The 27427-nt window shown below is 42.7% G+C and overlaps 1 protein-coding gene across 6 annotated transcripts in view; it reads left to right on the top strand.

The window, feature by feature from the left end:
- The window catches only part of HERC2 (HECT and RLD domain containing E3 ubiquitin protein ligase 2), a 99387-nt gene that overhangs the window by 66719 nt on the left and 5241 nt on the right, over positions 1 to 27427 (top strand). For 5 of the 6 annotated variants that reach the window (XM_081197532.1, XM_081197533.1, XM_081197531.1 and 2 more), the window contains exons 65-89: positions 211 to 436; positions 1392 to 1563; positions 2281 to 2464; positions 3324 to 3464; positions 4132 to 4323; positions 5441 to 5594; positions 6229 to 6336; positions 7907 to 8038; positions 8291 to 8449; positions 8541 to 8659; positions 9216 to 9341; positions 9605 to 9760; positions 10434 to 10549; positions 10702 to 10900; positions 12081 to 12295; positions 12644 to 12821; positions 14799 to 14960; positions 16141 to 16232; positions 16631 to 16770; positions 18323 to 18510; positions 20081 to 20278; positions 21109 to 21192; positions 24685 to 24826; positions 26281 to 26475; positions 26573 to 26685. In XM_081197532.1, the coding sequence (XP_081053658.1) occupies positions 211 to 436; positions 1392 to 1563; positions 2281 to 2464; positions 3324 to 3464; positions 4132 to 4323; positions 5441 to 5594; positions 6229 to 6336; positions 7907 to 8038; positions 8291 to 8449; positions 8541 to 8659; positions 9216 to 9341; positions 9605 to 9760; positions 10434 to 10549; positions 10702 to 10900; positions 12081 to 12295; positions 12644 to 12821; positions 14799 to 14960; positions 16141 to 16232; positions 16631 to 16770; positions 18323 to 18510; positions 20081 to 20278; positions 21109 to 21192; positions 24685 to 24826; positions 26281 to 26475; positions 26573 to 26685 (3891 nt within the window). The remainder of the gene's footprint in view (positions 1 to 210; positions 437 to 1391; positions 1564 to 2280; positions 2465 to 3323; positions 3465 to 4131; positions 4324 to 5440; positions 5595 to 6228; positions 6337 to 7906; positions 8039 to 8290; positions 8450 to 8540; positions 8660 to 9215; positions 9342 to 9604; positions 9761 to 10433; positions 10550 to 10701; positions 10901 to 12080; positions 12296 to 12643; positions 12822 to 14798; positions 14961 to 16140; positions 16233 to 16630; positions 16771 to 18322; positions 18511 to 20080; positions 20279 to 21108; positions 21193 to 24684; positions 24827 to 26280; positions 26476 to 26572; positions 26686 to 27427) is intronic. The other variant, XM_081197534.1, reaches the window with a different exon arrangement.

Here is a 27427-nt window from a genome sequence, read left to right as displayed (position 1 = left end):
CATTCGTTTGCTCTTCTGACGTGTGTGGGGGTCCAGAATGTAACCACACACAAAACGAGGATTGCCTCTACACAACTGAGTTCAGAGCAAGATTCTGCATCTGTTAGATATTCCGTGGCTCAATCATTTATCTATATTACTTTGCGTGTGCTGTATGTGAAATTTTCACTGAAAAAGAGTGATGCACAGAATGATTTGATTTATTGGCAGGTTTATGCTTGGGGAGATAATGATCACGGACAGCAAGGCAATGGGACAACTACGGTCAACAGAAAGCCCACTCTGGTGCAAGGTTTGGAAGGCCAGAAAATCACCCGTGTTGCTTGTGGGTCTTCCCATAGCGTGGCTTGGACAACCATGGACGTAGCTACACCCTCTGTGCACGAACCCGTTCTCTTTCAAACAGCTAGAGACCCTTTAGGAGCATCCTATTTGGGTAATGTAATAATAGCATATCTTTGCTTTACAAAAATTTGTAAGAGAGGAAAGCGGTGTAGTGGCATCATTGCTGCTGTGTGTGTTTAGCAAAATAGTATCTCCATAGAGAGAAAGCTAGTGGTCAGACAGCTGGGCAGACCTCGGCCTTGTGGGATCTACTGGACCCAAGAACAAAAGACAGACACTTGGGGTTGAAGAATTCTGAGCCCAGGAATTAGTTTTGAGGAGCCGAACTGTGAACGGTGTTCACCCGCCTTCCACACAAAAATCCACTCCTAGTTATCTGGTTTTAATTCCTCCCTACTTTCTTCATTTAAACCATATAATTATTTGGGGGGGGGAGGAAGGGGTGTGTGTGTCTGCAAGGTTTCTGACTCTCAAGTTCTTGTTCAGTTTCAAATAAGGCCTCTGCTAGAAGAGGGTTGCTAACCAGGGCCATAGAGAAAGAAAGGAGTGCCAGTGCCAACATAGTGTGGGTGGGTGTGTAGGTGTGAGTCGTGCACGCACACACACACACACACACACACACACACACACACTTAAGGATGCATTTGATGTAAATATTTTTGTGTAGTCTCCCCCCCCCCCCAGGCCTTCTGGTACTAGTCGAACTGAAATTTGACATGCAAAACAGGACTGAATTAATTGAAGAGTCATTCTAATGGTAAAATATAAGTTTTCTCCACAGTGTCATCTTAAAAATACTGAACGTAGCAAAACACAAAGGTGTGTGTGTGAGAAAGGAAGGGAGAAGGAGATTGTATGTGTATGAGGGGACAGGGAGACAGGGAATGGAAATCTATAAATAATGAAGGAAGGAGCCAAATATCTTTCCTAGTTTATATTTGGTCCCAAACTAGCTTTGGGCTTCCCTGCTTGCTCTTCTGTGGCTGAGAAGTCTGTGTGTAAATTTGTCCTAATGGGAAACCTGGAAATCTTTTTATTTCCTGTAGGTGTCCCATCAGATGCCGATTCTTCTGCTGCTAGTAACAAAATCAGTGGTGCAAACAGCTCTAAACCTAACCGGCCTTCACTTGCCAAGATCCTTTTGTCACTAGATGGCAACCTTGCCAAACAGCAGGCATTGTCTCATATACTGACAGCATTACAGATCATGTATGCCAGGTAAGCTTGGGCATAAGGATACATGGTTAAGTACATTTTCTTTTAGTATCTAATTGGGCTTGGCTCTTACACTCAGGTTTTCTGATGCCTGTTGGATGCTGTGAAAGGAAATTTCTCATTTCACAAATCGTATAAGTACACCATTTGGTTCAGAAGTTTGTTGGTCACTTTTCATCTAGAGTATAGTTGGTTTTTTTGGTGTGGGTGTGGGTGTCATGCAGATGACCATGCGGATTGGACAGTTCATATAATATGAGTTTTCTGTTGGGTGTTAAATAAACTTGTTAACAGGTCAGTTTTTCATGGGTTGGGGTGGGGGGGAAATCAACACATGTATGTGTAATTTTTCATAGCCAAAGCAGACCTAGCAAAGATATTGCTAACTTACTTAGGGTATCTTTGTTACAAGTTTTGAAATGTTTTACTTGTCCTCAGTCTCTTTTGACTTCGTCTTTCCTGCTTATCATGTATTTTATTTTTAATTTTTAAAAAGAATGGTAGGCTATATTCTGTTTTGTGGCTTCTCCTGTTAGGGATGCTTGAACTAAGAGGGTTCTTTATTTGCGCTACTGCTGGATCAGGTGCCATGATTCTGTGCGACTTTATCACAGTGTAATTTTAAAAAAGGCTAATAATGAATCTGATGTCTTTTCTGCCCAGTGAGGCAAGTGTAATGTAACAAAATACTATTCTGAATGCTTTCCTTTTTTATTTTAGGGATGCTGTGGTTGGAGCACTAATGCCTGCAAGTATGATTGCGCCAGTGGAGTGTTTGTCTTCCTCGCCTGCTCCTCCAGACCTTTCTTCTACAGGCAATGCACCCAATGGGGAAGATAGTATGCTAGTGGTAGATGTAGAAGAGAGACTGAGCCCAACTCCATGGCAAGACAGGAGAGTGGAGGTAATTCCCCCCCCCCTGAACTCCCCACCCCCTCGACTGAATTATTAGAAAGATAGGTAGTAGAAAACTTTCAATTGATTGTCTAGATTTGTTTGCTTGCATTTATACATTTCAGCATAGAAGGTTTTCTATTGTTTGCAATCCAGCTTGCAAGATTTAAAAATACAGTGGTAGCTTGGTTTTTGAAATTAATCCGTTCCGGGAGTCCGTTGGACTCCTGAAACCATTTGAAAACCAAGGTGCGGCTTCCGATTGGCTGCAGGAGCTTCCTGCATTCCAGCAGAAGCCGCGTCGGATGTTCAGCTTCCAAAAAACATTCACAAACAGGAACACTTCTGGGTTTGCCATGTTCGGGAGCCAAGCCGTTCGAGAACCAAGGTACCACTGTAGTCACTTGCGGGCTGAATCGCACTACACCCGGAAAAGTAAATTAGCAAGATTTTTAAGACACTAAGAGTTAGCTCACATAGTAGATACTAAGGATACAAATTTAAATTTCCACATCTTACATAATTGTTTGAAAATGGCCATCTTGAGCATTTATCTTATGGAAGGACTCCAGAAGAGATTTTTTAGTGGAAGAAAGGCCACTGCAGAAGCTGGCAAGCCCAGCTGTGCATGTTTGGCTTGCATTTTACTTGGTAAGCTCTTGCCATGGCAACGCTCCTTTGGGAGCAATGAAAATAATTGGGCAAAGGTGAACTTCTGAAAAATGTTAATTTAGGGTAGTCGTGTACGGTACTGTTGTGGTTATTGACTTGTTTTTTATACTGCTTAAACAGGATGCAAATGCTTTGCAAAGTCCTGCTGTATCTGATTCAACAAGCTTTCTTACTGTCATGCAACTCTGCTTGGCTAGGTGGCTTCTACAGACGATGCTGTGACTCCTTCAGCTGTAACTCCTTCGGCTTCTGCAGCCTCATCTCGTCCTTTTATTCCTGTTACCGATGATCCCGGAGCAGCCAGTATAATAGCAGAGACCATGACCAAAACCAAAGAGGTACCGTTTCTGTTTTTCCCACTGATATATTGCATTTCCCTGAAAGTAACTGAACGTGGGTGGTGCTTGAGAGAGTTTATGCAGAATGTGCCGTAGGATGCACCATGTGCAGGCTGGGTTGTTGGGTAGATGCTCCTATGATCATCACATTAATCTATGTCTTTATGCACTAGTCTTTATGCAAAATACCAATTTTTAGTTAATGGCATTCCGTAGACCCTAGAGCAGGCATAGGCAAACTCGGCCCTCCAGATGTTTTGAGACTACAGTTCCCACCATCCCTGACCACTGGTCCTGTAACTAGGGATGATGGGAGTTGTAGTCCCAGAACATCTGGAGGGCCAAGTTTGCCTATGCCTTCCCTAGAGGTAAATGCAACTTAGAATTGTTGGGACAATAATGCAATACACCACAATCTAACAGTATTATCTGTTTTGGATCTCTGAACTTGTCCCCTCTGAAACCTTTGCCATGTCTGTCATTTTTGAAGTGCTAAAAATACAGATTTAGCAGGTAGGCTGAAAATAAGCCTGTGAGACCACAGAATCCAGGCCCAGAGATTTGCTTTCTTGATGGGCTTGTCCAGCGTGTGCTTCTGTCTTCGGGCACCTGCTTTAGGCTTCTGTGTATTCTCTTCACCTGCCTTTTCTTCCATTTTGTTTTGAAGGATGCAGAAAGCCAAAGCAAAGTCTCTGGTCCGGAGCCCCAGTACTTGGATGAGTTCACTGGTCTTCTGGTGCCAGATGACACCCGAGTCATGGTGGACCTCTTGAAGCTGGCCGTGTCCAGCCGCGCTGGAGAGAAGGGCAAGGATGTCCTTTCAGCTGTGCTGTCCGGCATGGGCACTGCTTACCCTCAGGTGACCTTGGGTTTTGCTTCATCAGTTGCTCTGTACTTGTAATGCTTCTTAAGTATACTGACATTCCTAATGTGGTTAATACACAGCTGAGAAGTCAAAGACTGCTGCAGATATCTAGGAATATGAGTGAACATTTGTGTACACACATGCACACACCTGAGATGGCTAAAGATGTTTACAGAGTATTCTTCAGCAGCCCTTGCAATCTGTAACTGAATTGAGATGAAACTTTAGAACTGGAAAAAAGTTAATTTATTGAACGAGCTGGCAAGGTTGAAATTTTGTAGGGCAGGTGCATACATGCATAGCAAGTCGGTGGGGAAACCTGGTCCTTGTTTCCTCTGTTTTATTTAAAATTTATTTGTTTACATTATTTGTAGCCCACTCTTCACTGGACGTTTTCAGTCCTAGAGCAAGGGAACACAGTAATACAAATAAACTGAAAAAGAATATACAAAATCCCATAAACAGGGCCAATAAACAATGAAACAGTTCTACCATAAGGTAAACAAGCAAAATTGCAACAGCATAAATTAGTATTTCCAATTTAACAAAATAAAGGCCTGAAAGTCAGTAAGGGCTGCTGGGTAATGATGTCCAGGTGGATTTGCTGGCTACCCCCATCTCTCTTCAATGTGATTTATTTATTTAGCATTTCCTTTATTCTGCACCTTTTTCTTGTTGCCAGCAAATTACCTCTCAGAGGCAGCTTCACTCCTGGACTGAAGGATCAGCTTGCCTCCTACCCAACGCCTCCTTGACATTTAGGCACTGGCGTAGCGTGGGGGGGGCAGGGGGACTGCGGCCCTGGACCCAGAAGCTTGGGGGGTGGCTAGCACCTAGCTATCAGCAGCAAGGGTTGGGTTAGTGCGCTCCTGCCCCAGGCACTGGCAGACAGCGCTATGCCCCTGCATCTAGGGACTGTTTCACCTTGTTTTCTACTATAGATTTTGCTTGCAACAACCATTGCAAATTTTTAAAATTTACATGCCACTTCTGATAGCAACCTTAATGTTTGGTTTTAGCATGCTATTGTTGGAACATCGATTGACCTGCAAAAAGAATGAGGAGCATCTATGTATGCAAAAAATAAATCTCGCAAGATTTGTATTTTCAGGTTGCTGATATGCTGCTGGAGCTGTGCGTTACGGAGCTGGAAGATGTGGCAACGGATTCGCAAAGTGGTCGCCTGTCTTCACAGCCGGTCGTGGTGGAAAGTAGTCATCCGTATACAGACGATACTTCTACCAGTGGCACTGTTAAAATACCAGGTACTAAATTCTCATAAGGTGTACACTCAAAGGTGGAAATGGATTCTACGCCTTCACTAAAATTTATACACCAAATGAATAGGGGCTACTGAAAGTGTGTGGTTTCATCAAGTTTTGTTAAGGTAGTAAATCATGCATGTTTGTAGCTGCTGACGGGGCTTAAATTTCTCTAATGTATATAAACAGCAACAAAAAAAGCAGCGCAGTTTGTCCTTAAGATTGTGCAAAGATTGCTTGATTATCCCTGGGCACACAGATGTAATGATAGAGGGCAATACTTCCGTCATCGTTTCACTAATGTTTTTGCAACACAATGGCTTTTATATCTATTAGGACATAACTGTTTGGTGGATATTTTAGATTCATTCAGAAGTAGCTGTGTCCATATTTTCCATTGAAATCATAGCATATTTCTTCAGTAAAATAATAATTTTTGTTGCAAGTGCTAGTATGCTCAGCTAAACAGCTGAAGTTCAGGTTTGGTGTTGTAAAAGGTACACACAAGCCTAGGAATGCTTTGTACTTCAAATGCTTCTCCTGCGGGGTTTTAAATTAACCTGTCAGAAAGATGATTCTCTTTTTTAAGAAAGAAAAGAAAAGAAGGGGCTTTACATCTGTGGCTTTCACCCTTTAGGTGCTGAAGGGCTTCGAGTAGAATTTGACCGTCAGTGTTCCACAGAACGACGCCATGACCCACTCACTGTCATGGATGGAGTCAACCGGATAGTTTCTGTCCGATCAGGTAATGAGACAATATATCAGATTTAGCGTTGTGCCAAACACTTTATTGTTCTTTGTGTTTTATCAGGAAAAAAAATGTATTACAGATTGGTCTCTTAACGGGGGTGAGAAACATTTATATAAGGAGGGTGGTAGGTCTATGGGAAAGCTAAATTGGGGACTACAGCTAATGGTAGGCAAAGCCAAGAACCAAAAATGAGCAGACGCACCTCTTCTCCCCCCCATTCTGTTCTTTCTGACACCCCTTTCTCTTTCTTCGTTGCTGCTTTTCCGACTTCCAGGCAGTTAGCGCTCTAGCTACCCAACAGGGATACACCTCTATCCTTCCTCTGCAGATAGGAAGGCATGAGAGCTTGTCTTTGTGCCTGCTGCGTAGTTTGCAGCTCCCAGGGGAAAAGTTGGGCAACTGGAAGCACACATTGTTGGCCGCTGTTTCCCAAGGAGCTGGGAGAGTGCCTTTAGGCAACAACACCCAATGCTTGCACTGCACCCAGAGGGAAAGACTGGGTGTAGGGACGACGTCTTTGTTAGTCCTAGATCCCAAAGCTGCACAGACTGCATTTGGGCTTTTGCTGACCTCTCTCATGTGTTCCATTGAATAGGGTGGCTATGTGGACTGGATGCAGCAGATCACATAGGATTTGGCTGTTGGCCACATTCATCACTTGAGCTTCACATTCCTCACTACTAGATGATAGGTTGATTTTTTGGGGGGAACAATAGCCTGGGAAACTAACAACATAAATGGTGTTACAGAAGGATGATAATAATCATTAATCCACAATCAATTTGATAGATTGTGAGCACTGGAGTTGAATATTTCCACCCAATCCTTCTGGCATGTGCAGATGGTGCTGTGGTCTAAACCACTGAGCCTCTTGGGCTTGTCGATCATAAGGTTGGCGGTTCGAATCCACGTGGCGGTGGTGAGCTCCTGTTGCTCTGTCCCAGCTTCTGCCAACCTAGCAGTTCAAAAGCACACCAGTGCAAGTAGATAAATAAACCACTGCGGCGGGAAGGTAAACAGCATTTGTGTGCGCTCTGGTTTCCGTCATGGTGTTCTTTTGCACCAGAAGCAGTTTAGTCATGCTGGCCACATGACCCAGAAAGCTGTCTGTGGACAAATGCCGGCTCCCTCAGCCTGAAACCCTTATGAGCGCCACACCCCATAGTCACCTTTGACTGGATTTAACCTTCCAGGGGTGTTTTACCTTTTACCTTACTGTTTTTATTAATATTTTGGGGCAATTCGTATTAGCTTTTAGTTTCTAGTTTCATTCTTTATGCTCTTTCAGGCTTTGTAAGGCTGTTTCCTTTGCATCTCTGGTGACAGAACCAGTAATAACAGATTCTGGGTTAATATTAATTCTTACTGATAGAGCCACAGTGGCACTTTGTTCAACAGCCACATTATGTTTTAGTAGTAGTAGATAGTAGTAGTTATTAGTAGTCCCCAGTGAAATTGAATTTTATTGGCAGCAGGTACCATCATTGTGTGTGGCGCTTTAGTGAGTGACATATAGCAAACTCTGCAGCCGTTTGTTAACTCTTTGTCTCATCCAAACTTGTAGGTCGCGAATGGTCTGACTGGTCTAGTGAACTGCGCATTCCAGGCGATGAATTAAAATGGAAATTCATCAGCGACGGTTCTGTGAATGGATGGGGCTGGCGCTTCACAGTTTATCCCATCATGCCGGCGGCCGGTGAATGTTTTAATTGCTTAATTGCACTAGTATATTTGTCCCTTTGTTTTTCACAGGGATCAGGGATAGTTGTGCTAGCAAGCTAAGAAAGAAAGCCTGGACTCCAGGTTGAGCTGATAATTGTCTATTTTTTAAGTTGTAAGGTGCCTGAGGGAGATTTATTTACATCAGAAGGCCAGGTCTCAAATAAATAGTACAAGCCCAAGTGTTAGACAGAGGAATGGCTAATATTAATCCTGTTTCTGCCCGTAGGTCCCAAAGACCTTCTTTCAGATCGCTGCATCCTTTCTTGCCCATCAATGGATTTGGTAACATGTTTGCTGGATTTCCGTTTGAATTTTGCTTCCAACAGGAGCATAGTTCCTCGCTTGGCAGCCTCGCTGGCAGCATGTGCTCAGCTGAGTGCTCTGGGTAGGTGCAGTTTTGGAAAAGTTTCTGATCTGTATGTTTAATGGATTGCTAAGCCGATCTGCTTATATATATGTATCTTACCCATTTTTAGCTGCTGGTCACAGAATGTGGGCCTTACAGAGACTGCGGAAGTTGCTAACTACTGAATTTGGCCAATCAATTAACATCAACCGAATACTGGGAGACAACGATGGCGAAGCACGAGCTATGGTAAGAAGCTCAGATTTCCAGTGGCAACGTGAGTTCTTGAGATTGCTCTAATGCTGGCATAAATTGTAAGACACGAATAGATCACATCAACCTTCCTGTCATTAATCAGACATGTAATACCACACCACCTGGGAGTAATGTTTCGCTTGTCTTTTGGATACTTGACAGATGGTTTTCACACCATTTAGCAAGTAGCAGTCAGGAGAATTTCCTTCCTCTTGTACAAATCATGATGAATTCTGTGATAGCAGCCACATAACAGGGGGGGATACTATTATTGATGTTTTATTATACTACTGATATTTATAAGCTGCTCTGGGAGCCTTTTTTTCTAGAGGGCGTAAAAACACTTTAAACAGGAAACAAAACTGCATTAGAGTTGATTAGGCAGTACCAGCAAATCTTTTATCGTTATGCACATGAGTTCATTCCCCACCCCCAATCTAGTGATGTTTGGCAGTATAGGTTTACAACTTCTTCATTACAAAAGTGCAACCATTGTCAAGTGCCACTTAGAAACTAATACTACTTTATTCTGCTTCTCCCCCCACCCTAGAGTTTCACAGGCAGTGCCTTAGCTGCTCTTGTTAAAGGCCTTCCTGAAGCATTGCAGCGGCAGTTTGATTACGAAGACCCCATTGTCAGAGGTGGCAAACAACTTCTCCACAGTCCTTTCTTTAAGGTAGGATGGCATGGGGTACAAACTGTAGAAGCCCAGAGCGGGGTCTCCTTAGCGTTACTTAAGGGGAAATTTGTTATTACAATCCTAACTATGCTATGTGGATAAAGGGAGAGGGCGGGGGGAGGTGTTCCTACAAGAAAAGAAGAAAGCCATATCTTTTAAAGAGAACTTTTAAAATGTTTTAACTTGACGAACGGCCAGCATATTACTGCCTGGTCTTGCTGAAGCCTTGTGCTTTCGAACTATGTTGTTTTTATTTGTAGGTGCTTGTAGCTCTTGCTTGTGACCTGGAACTGGATACCCTTCCCTGCTGTGCAGAGACACACAAATGGGCTTGGTTTAGGAGATACTGCATGGCTTCGAGAGTTGCTGTAGCCCTTGATAAGAGGACACCATTGCCTCGCCTCTTCCTTGATGAGGTACTTGGAGAACTGGTTCAACTTCATGCTTAAGAGTGTGTGTGTAAAGGTAAAGGGACCCCTGACCATTAGGTCCACTCGTGACCGACTCTGGGGTTGCGCTCTCATCTCGCTCTATAGGCCGAGGGAGCCAGTGTTTGTCCACAGACAGCTTCCAGGTCATGTGGCCAGCATGACTAAGCTGCTTCTGGCGAACAAGAGCATCGCATGGAAACACCGTTTACCTTCCCGCTGGAGCGGTACCTATTTATCTACTTGCATTTTGACATGCTTTCGAACTGCTAGGTTGGCAGGAGCAGGGACCGAGCAACGGGAGCTCACCCCATTGTGGGGATTCGAACCGCCAACCTTCTGATCGGCAAGTCCTAGGCTCTGTGGTTTAACCCACAGCGCCACCCGTGTCCCTAAGAGTGTGTGTGTATACACACATAAAAAATGTATTATCATGGACAATGGCACAAGCATGCAGACATTTAAGTACATATGCCAAATAAGACCACCAGGATATATAGTTTGAGAACTTCCAATATTTGGCCTAGTTAACAGCTCCTTCACTCTTTCAGTGGAGATTCCAGTGCCTGATTGGCTGCTGTTACCGTCAAGGAAAATTCAAACCATGAAGAAAATTGCACTTTCTTTAACCAGTCGCTAAATTGTGCGGTTTATATTGCAGGTGGCCAAGAAAATCCGAGAACTAATGGCAGATAATGAAAATATGGATGTTCTGCACGAGAGCCATGATGTTTTTAAGCGAGAGCAAGATGAACAGCTTGTACAGTGGATGAACAGGTAAGCTGAAAACGTTATAGTTTTTTTGGAGGGGGGGTTTAAGGTGGGGTAGGGTGTTAAAGTGTTTGTACTGCATTTCTTCTTTGGAATATATGAAAAGTTTGAGGGATCATGGAGTTTCAGGCCATTCACAGGACTTCTCTTTTCAACAGGCGACCGGATGATTGGACACTTTCTGCTGGAGGCAGCGGGACTATTTATGGCTGGGGCCATAATCACAGAGGACAGCTTGGAGGCATAGAAGGTGCTAAGGTCAAAGTTCCTACTCCCTGTGAAGCCCTTGCCACGCTTCGGCCAGTGCAGTTGATTGGCGGAGAGCAGACACTTTTTGCAGTGACTGCTGATGGGAAGGTAAGATGATGTTAATGTCAAGCTGAGCCGTTGACATTGAAATTTTCTGTGAAGAGGGAACATGCTCAGTGAATAAAAAAAAAAGATTTGCAAACTTGTAAAGAAAGATGTTGCCTTATTTGGGCAAAATTTGTTATCTGAGATCAGAGCTACAAAGCCAGTGACAATCACAGGAAACCCCTCTAGGTTCCAAGCTCTGCAGCAATATTGGCAATTAAGCATGATGCACAAATCACCGCACAATTCGTTTAGAGCTTTCGTTGTATCATGAATATGCAGATTGTATATTGAAAACTCTAATCTGCTAGAACTATAGTCATAGTTTGTTTTGTTTTGTTTAGACAGGCCACAAGCCACTAACTGGTTGTTGTGGCAGGGTCTTATGAGGGTGGATGTAATGCATTTTATCTTCTTTTTATGTTTTTAAAATGGTTTTAAGTGTTCAAATTCAGTGCTGTTTTAACAGGGTAACTTACTTATTTGGTTTAAAAATATTTATATTGATTAGTGTGTTTTTAGATGTATGTGCTTTAATTCAAGGGAGCTGCCTTGAGTTCTGTACTGGGAGAAAGGTGGGATATAAATAAACAAATGCACTATAAAAGCGGTTTCATGAGAACTACAAAAAGAGGAAAGCTGGTTCATAGAACATAAGAACAAATTCTTATTGTTGCCTGTGCGGTGTGATTGCACATTCTGTGTGATTTAATTCCCTTGCTGTATCAATTCATATTTTTAAAAAAGCAATCAGCTGAATGGCAAAGTTATTTTCTTGAAATCCCCCCTGTAGCAGTGTTGTGGGGAAGAACGAAATACTCCATCTATTCCTTACGGTTTCTGTCTGAAACTTGACCAGACAGAAGAGTTGAGTGTGCTCCACAGAGAATCAGCCCAAAATATGTAGTGTAAGAAGGCTGAGAGAGTCTGCACAACAGATTTTGCAAACAAATAGCTACAAAGCTCATCTTTTCCATGTGACTAACAATGCAGGTCTCCATAGAACTGTATTCATGCAAGTAGGGTTTCCTCAACCCCACCTTAAGCCTCTTGATCCCCTCTTCTTGTGCATAGGTTGTGCTGATTTTGCTGCATAAACAACGGCACTCAAAGCATGAATAGCAGAAACAGAATGAATGATACAACAAACTCATATGATTGACAGATTCTTCCTTCTTTTTAGTTATATGCCACAGGATACGGGGCAGGTGGAAGGCTTGGAATTGGGGGGACAGAGTCTGTTTCTACTCCAACGTTACTAGAGTCCATTCAGCACGTGTTTATAAAGAAAGTTGCTGTGAATTCTGGAGGAAAGCACTGTCTGGCGCTGTCTTCTGAAGGAGAAGTCTATTCCTGGGGAGAGGCAGAGGATGGCAAGCTGGGTCATGGCAACCGAAGGTAAACACAGTAAATTTTTAACCGGAGAATATATTATAAGCACATGGGAGGCATTGCAGAATCTTAAAACAGAGGGTAACGTGTGTGTCTGTGTGGAACTTTGGCTGAATGGACTCCTGCTCCACGCAGTCTCTCATGCCATTTCACTGGATGGGAATGGAATGAAACATTTGACCTCTGTGTTACGATCCTCTATTTGCAGACAAAACGCTTGTTTAGGGGGGTGGTTTATGCTGTGAGATTTTTTCAAGCTATGATTTAATGATTCCCATCGCCGTCAGTTACTTTGCTATATTTACACTATATAAATAAGCTGGGTACTCATTTTCATTTTGTTTTCTCTTTTAGTCCTTGCGATCGTCCTCGAGTCATTGAATCCCTGCGGGGCATAGAAGTTGTTGACATTGCAGCGGGCGGAGCGCACAGTGCATGCATTACTGCCGCAGGGGATCTTTACACGTGGGGCAAGGGAAGATACGGACGACTTGGCCATGGGGATAGTGAGGATCAGCTGAAACCAAAATTGGTGAGATGGTGTCATATGCTTCAGTCATTTTTTTAAAAAATGGTTACAAAAGCCTCCTATTTATTACGGTGGATGATGAAGTTTTCAGATTGGGCTATTCCTCTTGTGCAAGACTCAGGCAGGAGCAAAGAATTGTGGGAGATAGACTGCTTCTCCTCAGTTTTTTCCTCCTGCCTGGACGGAGCAGTTTGACACTCCCGGCTCTCACTGTTTTACTGTTTTCTGATCAGTCTTCTCCTTTTCTGATATTCCTCTTTATTTATTTATTTATTTATTTATCTCTCTGTTACTTTGCCTGTATTTTGGTTCCCTTATCTGTCTTTCCTTACATTTGTCCACCACTGCTGTAAAATTAAACAACAGCAACAAACCTTTCCTCCCTACTGTATGTCTTTCACTGTCCTGGGTTCATTGATTTCCTCTCGTTTCTTACTTATTTCAGTCCCATTACAATTTCTTTTATTTTTTCTTCGTTCCTTCTCCTCCTTTGCTGCCCACCGCCCCTTTGGCATTTAAACAACCATTTACTTTAACAAAAAAGGCTGCTGGCTTTTGGGTGTGTGGGAACCACAGCCCTGTGCTCAGGAATAATGCATCTTCTAGTCTCCCTTTGGCTGCATGCACCTTTCGCTGTTGGGAATATGCACACACGGCCAAGCCGAGCAGGATATTAACTCCTGCACATAGCTGTCAAGTGGTGGTTAAATCCTGCTGCTTAGGCTGCAGGCACCTGCCCCTTGCTGGGAACAGGCAGCTGCAGCCAATGCAGAATTGAATCCTGGCCTCCCACCCACCCACCAGCTGACATAAGTGACACCAGCTGATTGGCAGGTGTGCGTGGTTTGGTGGGGAAATGGCCTCACAGGCCAAATTTAGACCCCTTGGCAGGTGAAGCTTCCACAGCCCTGGCCTATTGCAGACAATGAGACTTAACTCCCCTGTGTCTTTCAGGTTTCCTGTAGGGTCTATGGAAAGTTTCCCTTTTCATAGACAGCAGAGTTTGTTCAGTGCCCAAGTCCCTGAGGTGGCATGAGGCATATTTGGGGGGAGGGGATCCTTACTTTGATCCATGACATTTTGTACAGTTCTTGCTTTGTCTCAGAGAAAGAAAGAATCTCTCTAAGGCACTCCGCTTCATTCGGAGATTTGAGATTCATCTGAACCTGCTGCATACCCCCAAGATCTATACTTTACACCATGGGTAGGCAAACTAAGGCCCGGGGGCCGGATCCGGCACAAACGCCTTCTAAATCCGGCCCACAGACGGTCAGGGAATCAGCGTGTTTTTACATGAGTAGAATGTGCCCTTTTATTTAAAATGCATCTCTGGGTTATTTGTGGAGCATAGGAATTTATTCCCCCCCCAAAAAAAAATATAGTTCAAGCCCCCTACAAGGTCTGAGGGACAGTGGACTGGCCCCCTGCTGAAAACGTTTGCTGACCCCTGCTTTACACATTTAGTTTGCTTGATACAAGTATTCTGGATTATTCATTATTCCTAGTATAAACTTGCCTTACAAGAAATACTTAATGATATAATAATAATAATAATAATAATAATAATAATAATAATAATAATTTATTATTTATACCCCGCCCATCTAACTGGGTTACCCCAGCCACTCTGGGCGGCTTCCAACACAATATTAAAATACAGTAACCTATTAAACATTAAAAGCTTCCCTAAACAAGGCTGCCTTCAGATGTCTTCTAAAAGTCTGGTAGTTGTTCTTCTCTTTGACATCTGGTGGGAGGGCGTTCCACAGGGCGGGTGCCACTACCAAGAAGGCCCTCTGCCTGGTTCCCTGTAACCTCACTTCTCGCAATGAGGGAACCGCCAGAAGGCCCTCGGTGTTGGCCTACATAAGGATGAGGGGACCTACATAAGTTAGTGTACATCTTGTGTTATTTTTTTGCTGCCTAAAGCTAAGGTTATTGAGATTTCTTTACTAAAAAAACTCCTTGCCTGTCTTCTAGGTGGAAGCACTCCAGGGCTACCGTGTGATTGACATAGCCTGTGGCAGTGGAGATGCACAGACACTCTGCTTGACGGATGATGATACTGTTTGGTCATGGGGAGATGGAGACTATGGGAAACTTGGGAGAGGGGGCAGTGATGGCTGCAAAGTACCAATGAAGGTATTTTGAGTTTCAAACTTCTGAAATAAGAGAGACAGAATTCGACAACCTGTAAATAGAACAGATTTTATTTTACGTTTAGCATAAGCTAGCTGAGTTATGGAATTATAAAGAATGCTATGACTTTTATATGTGCTGTTGAGTTAAAAGTATTCCATGAATTTTTTTATTTTTTTTTGAGATGCTTTGCTGACATTTCAAAATTTCCTATTAGTGTTTGAGTATGAAATTGCCATGCCCTTGATAAAAGGTACCATAACTTTTGCACCATGGTTAAGAATCATTCTGTTATATATTACTTTTTAGGTTAGAATGATCCATTAGCTGTTACAAATCAAAAGTTAGGCAAGTGTCTTAACAGCATGAATTTTGACATACTGACATCCAGTGGGGATTTATTGTTCCACCAGCATAGTTACCAAGATATTTCCTTCCATTTCTTAAACAATGCACATAAGAGGAAGTCTTAAGAGAGGCGCAATGTCATTTCCATCACAAAAAACATCTGTACACCAATCTGTTACCATTTCAACAAATTCTAAGACTTTGACAGATTGATTCTCAAAATGTGATTTATAAGAGCATGCAGAAGTCTCTTGAGGGTTTCATCCCCCTTTTTTTGTTATTAAAATATTTTGTCCCTTTGGGCCTGTACATCCCTCTCCAAAATGTTTAAATCAAAATTTCAAAATCCACCATAGCGTCTAGTTAAAGGAATCAGAAAATTTTCCTTGTTTTTGGTATATTTTGCTTGTTATATTCCCACTACTTCAGTAAAGTCAAGCGTATCCTTCTCTTTCTAAATCTCTAATGCGCTTCTTGTCAAGTTTCTTTGTGAGATTTTACCATATGCTATCACCAACCTGCTTGGAGATCACTTTGGGAGAACAACATTGGCAGTTGTCTCCAGATGTTGATTTCATTTCCTTAGTTTATTTTTTCTGTGGGTGATTGAATAGTACCTCTTTAAAGCAAGCCCTCGGGAGAAAATAGTTAGAGTGGTGAGAATCAGATCATTTAAAATTATTTCTCTTAAGTTACTATAATAAAAACTTATTTTAGTCAACATTAAAATCATTATCTGACTAAGAATGCCAGTTTATTTTTAAGCTGTGTCTATATGCTGTGGGCTATGAAGTTGTCCTATCCTTTGAGTTACGTTCAAACTTTTCTTCCCTAGATCGATTCTCTCACAGGAGTTGGAGTAGTCAAAGTAGAATGTGGCTCACAGTTTTCTGTAGCCCTTACTAAGTCTGGAGCAGTCTATACCTGGTAAGTGAGCCAGTGATTGCAGATGAATTCATATGAGAAATGTAAAAATAGTTCTTTGTGGTTCTTGGTTTTCTTTCTGCAAAAGCACCATCAGGTTATACTGGTTTTGATTTCACTTAACTTTAATTTTAAAAATGTTATTTTGGAAAAAAAAAACATGTGGTACTTTATCTTAAATTTGTTCCCAACAGATACTGCATTGCAAAGCCACATTTATTTAATACGAAAACTAAGAGGGTTTTGTGAACAACCTATCTAGCATTTTGCTGGTTAATTCTAGGAGAGGAAACTTTAAGATCCGAGTGCCCTAATTCACCCAAGTCAGGCTAGTCTAAGAATTGCCAATTGATTGAAGAGAAAAAAATTTGCACTGATTGAAACCTGTGTTGCGATTACAGGGGCAAAGGAGATTACCATCGATTAGGGCATGGATCAGATGATCACGTCCGGAGACCTCGACAGGTCCAGGGCTTGCAAGGAAAGAAAGTCATTGCTATTGCAACTGGCTCTTTACACTGTGTTTGTTGCACTGAAGATGGTATGTAAAAAAACAAACAAACCCCACCCTCTTCTGTCCCGGTCCCCCCATGACTGCTTTTATTTTGAACGTGGAAGGGAGAAAGGGAAATATGTTCCAATTACGAATAATGAAGCATTATTGTTGCAAATATATAATTGTGATATAAGAGAACAGTGTTGAGGAAGGAAGGAAGGAAGCCTCCAAGTCTTGCTTTGTTGGCTTCCCAGCAGCATGCCAGATTCAACTGAGATATTCCTTGCTCTGATCCAGTAGGTTCCCTAAGCTCTCAAGGGGGACCAAAGCAGACATTACATGGCAAGTTTTGTATGTACATCTTAATGGGTTGGGGTTGGCTTTTTAAATTAAAAGCAGCATTAGGCTATGACAGGAAAGAGGAGGACAGCTATTTAACAAGCGTACATGGGATGCTGTTTTATACTGATCCAACTGTCCATGTAGCTCAGTATTGCCCACACGAACTGGCAGGACCTGTCCATGGCTTTTGTGCAGGAATCCCTCCCAAATTTACCTGGAGACGCCAGGGGTTGAGTCTAGGACCTTTTGCATGCAAAGCAGGTGCTCTGCGATTGAATGGAGGCTCTTCCACAAATAAATGTACATACTCACAAGCACAAATAAATAAGTAAGGCAGCTGTGGCCCATTTGAACATTTCATGCCCAGATGATCTCTCAATGACTTTGTATGCAAACTCCATTACATTATTCCCCCTCGATTAGCACCCTCCCAGCACAATCCAAACCTGGGATCCATGGGGGAGTTTGGAGTCAGCAGTTCTTGTGCTTCCTTGGCTGAGCTGTTATATGTCCCTCACCCCAACCGAGCCAGAGCTACACTGGGCTATGTCCCTCCCCCCAGTTCAACAGGGGCTTAGCCACTAGAACGGAAGCTGCAGGAACTTTACACCAATTTAAGTCCCCCAAATGAAGTGCTCTGGGACATGGCAAAGAGAGACGTACAGCTATTCCAAATGTGGTTCAGTTCAGTCATGCAACCTGTGGCCTTATCATCAAAATTTGGACCCACATTCACCTGCTGATGGTAGCTCCTCCTTGAGGCTCTTGCATGGAGTTTTGAGTTAAGGGCAAAAGCCTAAGTTACACCAGCTTCCTGTAGTTAGCATTGCTCTGCAAATCCTTTCTCTGCATTCAACTATTTATTTCAGTTTGTTTTCCACATAGGACTATATTAGCACTAAGTAGCTCCGAATTACCTTTTAAAAGATTGTGCTTTTTAAAATAATAAAAAAACACACGTTTAAATAAAAAAATTCCTTCCAGTAGCACCTTAAAGACCAACTAAGTTAGTTCTTGGTATGAGCTTTCGTGTGCATGCACACGAAAGCTCATACCAAGAACTAACTTAGTTGGTCTTTAAGGTGCTACTGGAAGGAATTTTTTTATTTTGACTATGGCAGACCAACACGGCTACCTATCTACTACACGTTTAAATGTTGATATTGGTATGTTGAACTGATCTACGTTGCCTATTCTTGTGACTTTTTATACTGGTCGTGATTTGGTGGCGAAATAACGATCTTGATTGTCTTAGGTGAAGTATATACTTGGGGAGATAATGATGAAGGGCAGCTTGGAGATGGAACAACTAATGCTATCCAAAGGCCACGCCTGGTTGCAGCACTTCAGGGCAAAAAAATCAATAGAGTGGCCTGTGGCTCAGCGCACACCTTAGCCTGGTCCACCAGCAAGCCTGCTAATGCAGGCAAGCTCCCTACCCAGGTAAAATTATGCCTTTTAAACCGTATATTTAAGCCAGGTGTGGGGACCCTTTGACTATACAGTGGTGCCTCGCAAGACGAAAAGAATCCGTTCTGTGATTCTCTTCGTCTAGCGGTTTTTTTGTCTTGCGAAGCAAGTCCATTGATGGATTAGCGGATTAGTGCTATTAGCGGCTTTTAACGGCTTATCTGCTGATCGGATCAGCTGATAAGCGGCTTAGCAGCTTAGAAAAAAGGGGGGGGAGAAAAAAACCCACAGGAACTCGCAAGACATTGTCGTCTTGCAAAGCAAGCCCATAGGAGATTCGTTTTGCGAAGCACCTCCAAAACGGAAAACTCTTTCGTCTAGTGAGTTTTCCATCTTGCGAGGCATTCGTCTTGCGGGGCACCACTGTACATTTGTTGCTGCACTGCAATTCCCATCAGTCCCAGCAAGCATGGCCTAATGGCCAGGGATGGGGTGGGTTCAGCAACATCTGGGCGACCAAATATTCCCCACATCTGGTTCAAACTCTTGGGAAACTCTATAAACTGTTAGCACTCAATGGCTCTATGTTAATAATTATTGGTTCCCACCCCCACCCCCACTTACCCATTGGTAACATCTTCTTAGCGGTTGCCTAGCATGATGGTTAAGGCTACGCTGAGTATTTTCATGTTTCAGCTTTTTTGGTCAAAAGTAGATTTTCTTTTTAAGTGGTTGAAAAGCCTAGGAGTGAGGTGGCACCATGTTGTTACATCGGTATGAGATGTGGTTTTCTTACACCACTGAGGACAAAGCCATTTGAAAATAAGAGCAGCGCATCGTTGTTCCCAGTCAGGAGGCACATGCCTAGCAGAATACAATTGCAGTGCTCCAGTAGTCAATCATATCTGGCTTTGTGGTGACTTCACTGAGGGGCAAGCGAAGCTGAGGGTAAATGAACTAGTTAATAATTTTGGAGACATTGGTGAAAAACCACTGAAAGGCTGTGCATGGGTTGTGGTTTTTTTACATTGCAATAATAGGTACAGTGAATAGCTTGGGCTCTGCTGTGTCTTTTCTGTGGCCCCTCTTGTGACTTTTATACCTGTTCACGCTGTAAAGCCATGGAAACTTCCTGAAAACTTGCATTAATCAAATGTGAGCTTTTGTCAATCTAAACTGCTTTGCAATGACTAATATGATGGGAGGAGCAACATCCATGCCCTTGGATAGCAAGAAATTAGAAAGGTGCCAGAAGGATGTTTAAGTTTTACTACAAGAGCCATGATATCGATGAAATATGGGATGGATATTGTGAGGGAGAGCAGAAGGATTGTTTTTTGGTTTTTTAAAACATGCTGTGTATTATGCAGTGTAGTCGTAATTTCGCCAACATTATAGGATACCTTTTCTGGCCCGTAACAGTATTCAAAAATTTCTTCTTGGCTATGCCATGTATAAACCTTTGGAGATAACAAATCTCAAGCAAAGGCAGTATCTGGATATTCAGTGGATAGGCTAGCAAAATGGACTGTGCCTGATACTATCTCATTTAGCGTATGACTTATTCAGTGCTCATTAAACCCTAACAATGTGCTTGTTCCAGGTTCCTATGGAGTACAACCATCTACAGGAAATTCCTATAATTGCTTTAAGAAACAGATTGTTGCTGCTTCACCACATCTCCGAACTCTTTTGTCCTTGCATTCCCATGTTTGATCTCGAGGGACGCCTTGATGAAACCGGCCAGGGTCCTTCTGTGGGCTTTGATACGTTACGTGGAATTTTGATCTCTCAAGGAAAGGTATCTATCCCAACGTCAGCTTCTCCACTAAAAATGACCTTCCAAGAAAAATATGTCACAGTAATGACATGCAAACGGTGCCCTAAGTTCTCTTCAGGTCTTCTGTACAGACCCAGTTATCTTCTGTATGAACTTCACAGGTGCAGACGCAGGGAATCTAATGACGAAGTTTTTCCCTGTTGCGTTTCTGTCCATATCTGCTTAACAGCATTTCACATTTTTACCAGAAAGCAGGCTGCATCTTTTCCTCCTGAGCGAGTCAGACGCTAAGGGGAAACTTACATCTTCAAAATGTGATTGCCATTGCTTTGCTTACTTACTTATGGTACATGAAATCAAAATTGTAATGGTTGAGGTATCTTGTGGGTGTTCGTGTCCGGAGTCCTGAGACAGGGTGCCTGTAAGGATTCTGAGAAATGAAGTGTTGTTCACATGCTGCTCCTTTTTGTTTTGTTTTCCACTCTCACACGTTGGCTGTTTAGAGAGGGAACCCTTGTCGTTATATCTTTTGTCACTGAGTTCCTATCTGCTTGCTCCTTGTTTTTTCCTGACACATGGGGACAAGGACATTGGGACAGTCATTTGTGGCTGCACAGTTTGGGATGAGGGCAGTTGTATGGAGCTTCCAATTGAACAATGGGAGTTTTTTAAAAAACAAACAAACAAACACGTTGCTACCTCTTTTGCCAACATAATGTTTAAGGTGCTTGATAATGGCTGTGGACCGATCCCAGCGCAAGGAGGTTTCAGTAGCAATGCCAATCCCACCTGGTAAACATAACTCAATAATAGGATTGCATTCTCAACACCTTATTTTCTCCTTTTTCTAGGAGGCGGCTTTCAGAAAGGTTGTGCAAGCAACTATGGTGAGAGATCGCCAACATGGGCCTGTGGTAGAACTCAACAGAATTCAGGTCAGAATGCTGTGCTCTCTGAGTGCCTTGAATAGGAATCTGTTGTTGCGTGAAAACTTTGCCCAGCTTTCCAGGGCTTTATGCTCAGGCAAAAGGCATGGTAGTTGTCATCATAACTGGTTAGAAAAAAGACGGCCCAAGAAGTTATTAGCATTACAAGTGCTCAGTTTGGGGGGGGGGGTGAGCACTTGTAATGCTAATAGCTTTGTGTGCTGCTCTTTTCTAACAAATTATGATGACAGCAGCCACGTTATGGTCCTTTGGAAAAGCTCCAAGTTGTATATTAAAAAATGTTTTGGAGGCAATAAGATACCTACGCAGATGTGATTCCAGCTCCATTTATGCGTGATAAAGGACTGAAATTGTGGCTACCTGATGCCCCATAAATAGGGTTTTATGTACGTATACGGCCTGAACTTAATTCATTTTGTAAAAATATTCTCATCTGCTGTTCATTGTACAACAGGCCCAGAGCAGGGTACACAAAGCATTATGAAATAAAACACCTATCGTAAAATCCCAACAAATATATTCTCAGCCTTAACCAGCCGGTAAATGGCTGGGTCAACAAGGGCTTTGTCAGCTGGTGAAACTGAGAAAAGTGAAGCCCATCTTTATCAGTGATGCACCTCAATGCTTGTGAATGGTAAAGATTGTACAGATCAGGCTTTCTAAAGTTAGGCTGTGTGCCTGGGTATTTTCTCAGAAGTGATGTTCAACAGACATGCGGCACCAAGCAGGCTGTGGCAGGTGAATGCAGACCTGATCTTTCACCAAATATATTTCAGTGTTTGTGAGATGGAACCTTTTCTTCCAAGCCTAATTATGACCTTTGAAAATGTCCCCCCTGCATGACTATTAGGCTTTTAAGAAAAACTTCCATAGTGCCAATAGGAATTTTTTCAATGACTAATGGTTGTATAGGTGTTAGTGTGTGTGTGTGTGTGTGTGTGTGTGTGTGTGTGTGTGTGTGTGTTACAGCTGGGGAAGGTTATCCCTCCCCAATGCATCAATTAGATTTGTTTGGAGGAAAACTATGTGCTCCCCCAAAGAGAGCCAGTGTGGTGTAGTGGTTAAGAGCGGTAGACTCGTAATCTGGGGAACCAGGTTCGCGTCTCCGCTCCTCCACATGCAGCTGCTGGGTGACCTTGGGCTAGTCACACTTCTCTGAAGTCTCTCAGCCCCACTCACCTCACAGAGAATGTTAACCACTTTGAGACTTTGAGACTCCTTAGGGTTTAGATAAAGCGAGATATCAAATCCAAACGCTTCTCTTTTTCTTATTTGTTATACTGGGAGAGGTGAATGTGAGGAAAAGTGATAGAGAATGGAATGGATTGATGGGGTTGTAAGAGAGGGGTGGGATGGCTGTGTCCCCTACCACCATTGGCATGCTGCCCCCACAACAGATTTCTTCCGAGGGAATGCAGCCTTTTTTGTGGGGGTGGGAGTGGGGAAGGGTCCCAACCCTGACTTATAAAGTACTTAACACTTTGAGTTAACATTCTGAAGAGAGTGCTTCTTAACCAATATCCAGTGAATGGCTTGGATCTTAAAATATAAGTGAACAAGGGCAAGTCGATGTAACAAAAGCTTGCCATTCCTTCCTCTCCCATGCAGCCATTTAGCTCCCTGAATTAACTTCTAGAGGTGCAGGGGATGAGGGGTATCCTGAAAAATATGCAGTTGGGTAGACAATAATAATCATAATTTTATTATTCATACCCCACCCATCTGGCTGGGTTTCTCCAGCCACTCTAGGGGCGGCTTACAGAATATGTTCACAACATGTGATGAGGTAGATCAAGAGTGAGTTGCCCCAAAATCTCATGGGGCTCCTCCCAATTTTAAATGGTTCCTCCCTCTGTCAGCAACCTCTAAAATCTCACAGCAGGGAGGAGCAAATGGACAAACTTTTCTTCCATGAATTTTCTACTGTCCGTGTAATATTCTTTACTTATTTGTGAAGTTCATTTGTCGTGTTGGTTTTTAGTGTGCTTGTTCTTTTTTTTTTGAAAGAAAGGAAAGCTAACCTGAAAAGAACTAGGGAAGCCATCAAATGGCCACTCCTGTACTCTGTGTGTAGCTTTTTTTTGTTAAAGCCCTGGAGTCGGATATGATCTAAAAAGTGTGCCTTCTCTCATCTTTGTACCTTTTATTCCCACATGATCTTGGGCTGCCTTTGCTTACATAGCTCGGGAGAACTTCAAATTGCCTTGAGTACTCTTAAGGCCCAGGAAACAAACATTTGGGCATCACATGGGGTCACATTGAGGAGGATGTGGGTTAGGAGAAGAACTTCCAGTGACGCGGGAAAGCTGAATGCCAAGCCTCAGGCCAAATGTGCCTTTTCAAAAGAAATTTCTTCAAAGGCTGAATATGAAGTATTGTTTTACTACACTGACTAAAACATAGAAAGGAAGCTTGGCTTGCTTTTGTGATAGTGTGGAGCATATTGCCAGGTCTACCTGAATGACAGAGTAGTCAGACTGCCTGCCTGCCTGTGTGGCATAGGGAGGGGTGGGAGGACTGAATTTATGGCAAGGGTATGGTGGGAAATGCTATAAATTTTGTGTATGCTGTTAAGTGTGGAGGAATATTTTAACACCAACACTGCGTTGGGATTTGGTCTGTCACAAAGTTTAAACATTGCAATAGCCTTACTGTGGTTTTCAAAGAGAGGTCTAAGATACGAGATGGAAAAAGCTTTTTGCCATAGGAAAACGTGAATGTTCTAAGGAACTGCAGAACACTAAAGATCTCTACCTCTGTCTGTATCCCTCTACAGCCGTACCTTGGTTTTTGAACAGCTTAGTTCTCGAACATTTTGACTCCTTAATGCCACAAACCTGAAAGTGACTGTTCCGGTTTGCGAACGATTTCTGGAAGCCGAACGTCCGACGGGGCTTCTGCGACTTCCGATTGGCTGCAGGAGCTAATCAGAAGTCACGCTTTGGTTTTTGAACATTTTGGAAGTTGAACGGACTTCCGGAACGGATTCCGTTCGACTTCCAAGGTACCACTGTATAAGTATTGTTGACTCTATTCAGAAGTGATATTCCTGAATCTCAGGCAGAGTGTTCAATCCATCTCTGGAGTCATCTTTCTTAACTGGGAATGCTGAATCTGGGGCCCAAATAACTGTGGAACATTTATTACGGAAAAACAGTTCAGGGGAAGTTGCAGGATTAAAAAGCAACTCTTGTGCTCTCCTAAAAGAAGTTCTAGGGGTCGTCACTCCATCATTTCACTACCTCTTTTTGGTCACAATTTCCTCTATGTAGGTGCTGAGCTCTTTTTAATTTTTTTTCATAACATGTATGCTTTCAAAAATTCCTTCTGAAATAAAGTCACTCCTTTGAGATGCACGCACACACACAGAGTTTCCACATTACTACAAGTATCCCAGTAATGTTCATTAAGCATTAAGTGTTTGGTCTGTGAAATTTGAATTCTGTGATTAAGGTGTGCTTTCTTTCTTTTTACTTTCAGGTAAAGCGTTCCAGAAGTAAAGGAGGATTGGCTGGCCCAGATGGCACAAAATCTGTTTTTGGACAGATGTGTGCTAAAATGAGCTCCTTCAGCCCAGACAGTCTTCTCCTACCTCATCGTGTTTGGAAAGTCAAATTTGTGGGTAAGTATTCCCCCCCAATATGTCTTAACTTGTCCAGCATCCCCCCCCCCCCGCTTTTCTTCAACAGTGTGTTTTGCAGTAGAAGAGAAAAGTAGAAACATAAGAAATGCATGAACAAGCCACCCCTGGCAATTGTACTAAAATTTTGTAAACTAGTTATCAATCAAAATGATTCCATACTTGTCATATTCAAATAGAAAGCCATTCCAGCTAAACAATAGTTGTAGAAATCAGACTCACAGCGCAAATGTACAGTGCCTTATGAATTGTATTTTACTTTTCGCTAACAGTGGGAAAAATGAATTTCAGATTAAATCTGAATTCAATTTACCGTGTTTTTCACTCCATAAGATGCACCAAACCATAAGACGCACCTAGTTTTTGGAGGAGGAAAACAAGAAAAAAATATTCTGAATCTCAGAAGCCAGAACAACAAGAGGGATCGCTGCGCAGTGAAAGCAGCGATCCCTCTTGCTGTTCTGGCTTCTGGGATAGCTGCGCAGCCTGCATTCACTCCATAAGACGCACACACATTTCCCCTTACTTTTTAGGAGGGAAAAAGTGAGTCTTATAGAGCAAAAAATACGGTAATTTAGGGCTGAACTTGGATTCTTATAGCCATGGTGAAATCAATTATTCATATTGGAAAGTTTTCCTTTGGTATTTTATTTAATATGTTGATCTGGTTCATGCAATGCAGAAAGCTGCATGAAAGTGCAAACTCTTGGAGAGGAGCTTGCAGCTGCTTTGCTCCCAATCCCCCTAACCTGCCCTTCTTTCTGCAACCCTATGTTTAGCTAAACCAAGGTTTGGCTTAGCATGTTGTCCCAACCATCGTGGATAAGCCTTTTCCTCATTAACTGTGGGCTATACCCAAGGCTTGTTCATAGTTACAGCTTGTTGTTGTTGTTTTGTTTTATGGGAAGCTATTTGGGGACTTCCCTGGCTTTTCTGGCCCACGTAGGACCAGTCTGGATAGTTGGCTTTGGGGAAGATTTGACATTTTCTCCCCCCAAGCAGTTTTTGATCTGGGCTTCCAATGAAATGAGGCTGCATTTTAAGTAGTATTTTAATCTTGTTTTTAAGTTGTATTTTAACCAATTGTTTTTATACCTGATGTTAGCCACCCTGAGCCTGGTCTTGGCCGGGGAGGGCGGGGTATAAATAAAATAAAATAAATAAATAAAATAACAAAAAACAAATACTTCTGCAACATATGAGTCCTGGTAGGACTAATGCATTCCTATGGCCAATAAATTCTTTGAAATATACGACCTGTTCTGTCCCTGGAGATTGGAAGTGAGGCCACAACAAACAAAAAAACAACACATTTGGGAATTATTCATTTGCACTGCATGTAATCCCCACCTGCAACCTGACATAGCTGTAAGTGGCTCTCAAATTAATTTATCCTTAACACTGAAGTTTATGCCTCTTTTTTTTTTTTGCCTTAGGTGAATCTGTAGATGATTGCGGTGGAGGCTACAGCGAATCAATAGCAGAAATGTGCGAGGAACTTCAGAACGGGCTGACGCCACTTCTGATTGTGACTCCCAACGGACGGGATGAATCGGGAGCAAACAGAGATTGCTTTCTCTTAAACCCTGCAGCAAAGTCTTTGTTGCACATGAACATGTTTCGTTTCCTGGGTAATTGCCACATCGACATTGCCGCATCTTTAAAGTCTGTGCAAAGCTTTCGTTGAATAACACATACAAACTTCTCTCTTTGTCTTAAAAAAAATAGGGGTTTTGCTGGGGATTGCCATTCGGACCGGGAGTCCTCTGAGCCTCAACCTTGCAGAACCTGTGTGGAAACAGTTGGCAGGAATGAACTTAACCATCGCTGATCTCAGTGAGGCAAGCATAAGCTTATGTTCATCCGTGTAAATATTAGTGAAATGTAAGACCTTTGCTTGGTCTGGTTATTACTACAGCTAGGGGGCCATATTTATTGCCAGAAGCCTACTCTGTATTTGAATGGGTAAGATCCTGCTTTCCAGCTGTAATAAGAGATGGGGTAGGAAAAGAGGGAGGGAGCGACAGGTGAGTGAGTGTGAGCCACTGGCACACCCCACCTTAAATCATGTTGACAAGTTAATGTCTGACTAGTGTGTAATTGCAGTTCACATTTGTGGATCTTGGTTACCCTTAGTCTGTAACCTAATACAGCTGAGTGGTGTGTGGGTGTGTGTGAATAAATTTCTGCTCTGCCACAGGTCAGCCCTCAGTTAAACTGAATTTAACTTAATCCAGACTTGAATGTTTCTGCTGGTGGTTCTGCCACTGGTGGCTTTCTGGGTAGAGAAGATGGTACCTGCACACCAACTTGTGTAACACAAAATGGCTGCCATGGAGAATGTAGGATTGCATAAAATTGGACAGAACCACCCCAACAATTTTATGCTTACCGTGGGAAGTCAGTTATTCTCTGTTGTTCTGATTATGGAGATATCTCTCTCTCTCTCACACACACACCCCTTCCTGTTGCTGCTGCTGCCGTCTTAACGACAACAGGAAGCATTCCTTAGTAACGGGAAATATATACAAGGCGTCCATGCCACTCCCATTTCACAGATGTTGCTTAAAAAGGACCTGCACA

This window comes from Podarcis bocagei, assembly GCF_964188305.1.
Source record: "Podarcis bocagei genome assembly, chromosome: 6".
NCBI classification, from domain to species: Eukaryota; Metazoa; Chordata; class Lepidosauria; order Squamata; family Lacertidae; genus Podarcis; species Podarcis bocagei.
This window is presented reverse-complemented; position numbering and strand designations above follow the sequence as displayed.